The 6,347-nt window shown below is 32.9% G+C and overlaps 1 protein-coding gene across 1 annotated transcript; it reads left to right on the forward strand.

Annotated features, from left to right (window-relative positions):
• Positions 1-2,832: 2,832 nt before the first annotated feature.
• On the forward strand, positions 2,833-6,152 carry LOC125071027. Its single transcript, XM_047681079.1, has 4 exons — positions 2,833-2,938; positions 3,499-3,576; positions 5,220-5,373; positions 5,951-6,152. Exons 1-4 carry the CDS (start codon positions 2,894-2,896, stop codon positions 6,124-6,126), a joined length of 453 nt encoding a protein of 150 aa, XP_047537035.1. The 5' UTR covers positions 2,833-2,893; the 3' UTR covers positions 6,127-6,152.
• The last annotated feature ends 195 nt before the right edge of the window (positions 6,153-6,347 follow it).

Consider the following 6,347-nt stretch of genomic DNA (forward strand, 5'->3'; position numbering starts at 1 on the left):
AACGCTATACAAATAACCCTTTCAATGTAATATTTCTCACAGTCAATGTCGAATAGTTTATAATATTCTAACATTTCACGATCGTGTTCTGCGGCGAATTTTTATCTTGTTCTTTCAAAATAGCTCAATAGTTATATACTTTTACAGAGCCGGACCGTAAGCTTAGGGGGCCCTGGGCTAAAACTACGTAGGGACCCACCTAAGACATATCTGAACGTAGACTTGAATTAAGTTAATTGAATGGGTTTGATTAATTGCAGGGCTGCAAACCATAAGATCTGTTTAATTTAATAAAGTTATGGATTATTTCACATTATCGTCTATTTTTGATTTTGACTTAACTAATCAGGGCCCCTTGAATCCATGGGGCCCTGGGCTGAAGTCCAAAAAGCTATATGGTAGATCCGGCACTTTACATGTACATAGTTAATCATTGAGGAAAAAGCTACACGTCAGTTTATAAATAAATAATATGCATTAATAAAACTTTTAGAGAGATGTTTAATGAAATTACGATATTTAGTGTACAAAAATATAGTGCGATCGTATAAGTGAAAATTGCAATTTTGGACCGCTTCATCTATGATAGTCAAGTCTTGTACCGCCGGTGAGACTCATCGTTAACTCTCTTAGAAAACTTTTATTTGGGGAAGATTTAAAAAACACTTCATGCAGACGGGAGCTTGTTGTACTTGAGACTGGATTCGGTACCACATTCTAGCAGGTGAACTCAAATAAAAGCTTGTAAAAGCAAATCATTATAAAAAATGTAAATACAGATCGTATAATACTTACATAAAAAATATTATAGTTATGAGTATCTAGCTACCCCACCCTCGCAAGGGAACGGGCATTATCACGTCAACGTTATCTCAAAATGAAAATCAATAGTGGGTTCGCCTTTTACGTTCTCAGAAACTATTCATTGATATAAAAAAGGTTTACCAAATAGCGGTACTAGTTAACTCATAACTAATAATTTAAACGCAAAAGTATGTCTGTCACACTTTCGCTATTCGGCCAATCATCATTTAGTATATATGTTGTCTTGGGTAAAGTGATAAAAGGAAATAACATAGTACCTAACCCCTGACACTCGCCTCCCCCCAAACGCAAGCGAATCTACGCGCGGAATCTAGTCTATGTTATCATATATACGACATATTTGGGTATTTTAATAGTCTTATAAGTTATTACCAATATATTAATAAAAAGTATGAAGATGCAAGACATTATATATTTGTAGGGTAACTAGGGGCAAGATTGAAAATGGGACATCGTAGGGGATCGTACCGATTAAAATTTTCGGCTGATTCAAGCACTTTTTGTAAGTCGTTTTCTAGTCAATAGAAGCAGTTTTATTAGCTTGTGATGCCTGGAGACAATATCAATAAAAAATTGCACGAATTAGTTACAAATTCGATCGATACGATCTTGCCTTACCCTCATGCTGATTTTGCCTTAACTCTATAAAGACGATATGGTTAGCAAGAATGTTACTTGTGAGATGACATCCGACAGAGAAGTATGGAAGAAGAAGACATGCTGCGCCGACCCCAAGTAAAATTGGGATGAGGGCAGGAGGATGATATGATCTATAAAATACAATAATAGAAAGGTTATAATGTTATTGGAAAATGTAATTTATGTGAGTGCATGATATTAATTATACATACTTATATGTAATACAGTCAAATAATTTTTGTATTTTTCGTAATTTATACGAAAAAAACAATAATGTAGCGGATGGCAGATGTTCCTACCTATAATATTCAAAATGCGTATTATTAAGTGATTACATTATTATTTATAACATCAGATACTTACTAAAAAAACTTTGTATTTTCGATGCAGGGTTTTTGTAGTAATCTTTAGGCGACATTATTTTTGTAATGTAAAATATTGAAATAAAGTCTATTTAGGGTTGGATATTTAAAGATTGAGACTCCGCTTATGTTTTAGATTGTTATCTTTAATACAAAACATATAGTTTTGGTTTATATTATAATATAAATATATCCTCTCTGACTGAACTGGCCGTCTCCGCGTTTTGACTCCACTACCACTTACCATCAGGTGGAGTGAAGTCTTATATATAAAATATTTAAAAAAAAGTTCTAGAGTGATTGTAATGAATCATTAAATTATTTATACGGAACCGTCAATGTCGTTTTCTCAATTTGTATAGAACTGAGGACCGACTCGTTACATTAAATGAGTGCCTACTCAACAAAATTATTTTTTAATATAATTCGTCCATTCGAGCGCACGTCGTTGTAAAACAAACATGGCTACTTCGAAAGGAACAGTTGCGAATATAAAATATATGATGAACATACGATTATTATTCGGGTTCTACCACAATGTGTGCGATTGTACCTATAAGAGATACATAATGAAGTCTCTTTATTTAATTTTCGTATCTTTTTGCGTATATGGGGCTGTTATGATCGATCTAAGAAATATTAAAAACGGCAGAGTTGTTAGTATCGTGAGAATTGTGGAGTATGTAATTTATTTTATTTGTTCTCTACAAACGGCTGACGAATATCTCTTTGAATATTACACCGTTGATGTGATTGAAAATAAGATTTTATTAAAAATGATTTCACGAAATCTTAATGTTTTTATTCCGTGTTACTTTTTTGTGTTTACTGCTATTCATATCCTGTTGAATTTTCATGCACTGTTTTATTCTCAGGGAATAAGTTTAAATTTTATTTATGCGAACACTCTACGTATAGCCAACGAAATTGGTAGAGTCCCTATAATGATGACATTCATATTATTTTACTATCGTGTCAAAATATTTTGTAAGATTATAAACGAAGACGTACTTAATAACACGTCGACCACGTTTAATTGGAAACAATATGCCATTAATTACACTAAAATGAAGGAATCGCTGAATAAAACGGACTGGCCAATTAAATTCAAGGTATTTAAAAATATTTTTTTTAAATTAGTTTAAGACCAATCATTTATGAGTAGTTCTCCAAAAAATACCCATTCGAAAGTTGTAAAATAAAGTGGAATATGTTGCAAAGGAGCAAAATAATATAAAACGATTCTATATGCGACAAGTTCGTTTATTCGTCCCTTGATAACAGTCAGCCTCGACAGCTAGTGCTATGATCATTACTCTAGTTTCATCGAGACACGCATCTATGTATTGTGGTTATTTAAGTACAACATTTTTGAAAACAACTTATTGCATAATACAATACCAAGGGGACCTTCGGGTTATTTTCCAATATATCTTTATAAATATTTGTAACGATTTTTTTACGTCATTGATGTGCGCTAATTGAGATGCAATAGGCATCTCTTCTGTCGCGGACTAATAAATCAACGTATGAGGATACGTAGTGCTGGGCAGATTTGTGACACTTTTCTCTGACTAAAATGGCACGTACATATGTCCGAGGTCTTTCATTCATTCTGTTAATACCGTTGTAAAAATATATTATATTAATTTTAATTTTGTCAAACTTACAGATGATCGTACATATGACGTCTGGGTTTATTTATATGTCAGTTCTCCAATTGCAGTTGGCAACAATTTTGAAGAAAAATGTGAGTAAAATTTTACATGTTCTTTCTTTAAAAGTCACTTCTATGCAATAAACGCTGAACATCTAATTACGAACGAGATTAGCACGCGTTTAAGTTTTCCATTCCATTTCCATTCTCTTGTATGGGATTAAAGCATGCTCACAGAATCGAGCTGTAAAAATCTTGAAGGTTTTGAAATGTGGGTATACAGAAGAATGTTAAGAGTATCCAGGAGAGACAAAATAACTGACATAACGCTATGCTAGATCGTGTAAAGAAAAAAAAGCAGTATTTTCATATATTGTAGAGAAAACGAAATTTGAATATCTCGGCCACATTATGAGAAACCGAAAACAACAAATGATGAGTTATTGTAGCTCGTATTTTCGGGCAAATCCAGATAGAACAAGATAATCTTGGTTAAAAAATTTACGCTAATGGTATGGAAAAGGCGCCCGTTCCTTATTAAGAGCCGTGGCATCGAAGATACAAGTAGCCTTAATGATCGCCGACCTATAGCTCGCCGATCGAAAAAAGATGGCACATTAAGAAGAAAAACAAAATATTATAAAAACGGAAACAGCTAAAACGAAGGGAGAAGAGTAAAGATAAACATACCTTCGAGTTACATGTATAAAATATTTTAATGTTGATTTGGTTAGCTTTGCCGTATTATTTTGATCTATCTCATAAGATCGATTAAAGTATGTACCACAGTACACCTCCAAAGGGTCTCCAAAAAAGTTCACGATGGTATATGTCTATCTCTTAGCTATAGCTAGCCCACAATAATCCTTTTTTGTTTTACGAGAAATAATGGCTTATTTTCGAAGCGATTTTAAGCAATACAGCATTAATCCTTATCCAATTAAGTACCTTTAATACATTGCACATTTAATATAGATCAATATGGCCCTTTACCGCATGTAATTAAAACGAATATTTTTGAAGATATTACAGATTTGAAATGCAGGGACATAGGGCTTTGTATTGTCTAATGACAAAAAAGCTGCGAACGTTGTAAGACGTTCTGTAGTATATGTAGTATCAGCATTGCACCCGTGCGAAACCGAGGCGAGTCGCTGTATATATATATATATATAGTTCTAATGGGCACGGTCACGGAAATGAGACACGATCGGAGTGAGATCAACCAGGGATAGTAGAAACAACATCCTTTCCGAAGCAATGGGATACTACCAATATTGTACTCCAATTACTGGGAATGTCTTGGTAGAAAACCCAGTAGCGTTGGCCCGACGCATAATTTTGAATCAGGGTTTCGAGATCTATGACTTAATAGACAATTTACTAAACATCATAGATTTTTGGAATGAAAATCTTTTACGCGGCTTAAACTAGACTGATAGAATCGTCACGTAAGGAAAAAGCGTTATGCTCCTTCAGGCGACCGTTTCCTATCTTTCTCTTTCTCGCTGTCTCTTTCTTCTTAATAAAAATATCTTCTCTTGTCATTAAATTATTCTGTAATGTTGTTCATATATTTCATTTTATCTGTGGGTGTGTGTTTGTGTGTATGTTATTCAAAACACAATATATAGCGAATGCAAGTTCATTGCAACCGAGTATCCTACGGCAAATATATATTTTATTTACGTGTTTAGATTAGTAAAACTAATTTTAAATATTATATTCTTTTAAAGGCTGTTAAAGATTATGTCAAGTTATCGTTTGGAATAGCTCACTTGATTTATTATTATGCTGTATTATTTTTTCCGTCAATAATAATGGAAATGATTTCTGAACAAATAAATATCTTGAAAACCGATATTGCCAATAGAGTCATAACGTGTACTGGTAAGTTCATAAAATTATGTCACATTTTTAATTTTACTAAATTTAATTAAATTTTCTTGAGAATTCAAAAGGTATTCAGTTTTTTTTTTTTAAAAGGGCATAAGGCATATCCTTCAGCAGGTTGAGTAGGGCAACTTTAGGGATGTGATTTTAGTTGTAGCAAATTTGTCTTTTTAATTCATCTTGTACTTGGCGGCGAAGGTGACATCTTGAGGAAACCTAATTCTCTGAAAAAAATCACGTGTGTATCCGCCTACCTGAACTGGAGCGGCATGGTATAAGTTTCAAATCATATACTCAAATCGAGTCGCACCATCGGTTCCGTATTGTTCATTATTCCATATATCAAAAGCTTTCTATGATATTAGATTTACTTTATTTTATTATGTACTAAAAAGTAATGGTACATAGTTTTTATTCGAAATAAATATTAACAATGTATACCTACTATAAACACAATGGCATCGTGACCACTTGTTTTATGTTTGTAGCAATAAACGTATATTTTTTATAATGTTTTAATATTCAGCCAGAAGAGGTAGGACTAATTATTGTAATACTCCTCATTACATTTCAGATGAAAGGCGACGTGCAAATCTACGTCAATTGTTAAGATATTTTCGAGAGAAACCATTGAAGTATTGTATTTTCCGGGCAATCCCCGTCGATTCCCGATTACCGCTTCATTATGTTTCACTAGCAGTTACATATCTCGTTTGTTTGATGCAGTTGACACATCTACTAGAAGATTAATCTTCGATATCAATCATTCATTCCGAACTTCGTCCTAAAATTAATTCGACTTAATCGTTTTTGAACTGGAGCTTAAATTGATATTGAATTAATATACTTAGTAATGTTTTCATTTACTCATTTTGGTTGCGACAATTTCGTATTTATGTAATTGATACATTTATTAAATTTGGCGGATTTTGCTTTAAATAAAATATCGCTATTATTTAGTACTATGCAAT

This window comes from Vanessa atalanta, chromosome 18, assembly GCF_905147765.1.
Source record: "Vanessa atalanta chromosome 18, ilVanAtal1.2, whole genome shotgun sequence".
NCBI classification, from domain to species: Eukaryota; Metazoa; Arthropoda; class Insecta; order Lepidoptera; family Nymphalidae; genus Vanessa; species Vanessa atalanta.

Excerpts from the sequence above, each read along its gene's own strand:
- LOC125071027 (XM_047681079.1), top strand. The coding sequence starts at position 2,894 with ATGAAGGAATCGCTGAATAAAACGGACTGGCCAATTAAATTCAAG. Across the intron at positions 2,939-3,498 it reads ACTGGCCAATTAAATTCAAG|ATGATCGTACATATGACGTC; the intron begins GTATTTAAAAAT and ends TCAAACTTACAG. Across the intron at positions 5,374-5,950 it reads TAGAGTCATAACGTGTACTG|ATGAAAGGCGACGTGCAAAT; the intron begins GTAAGTTCATAA and ends ATTACATTTCAG.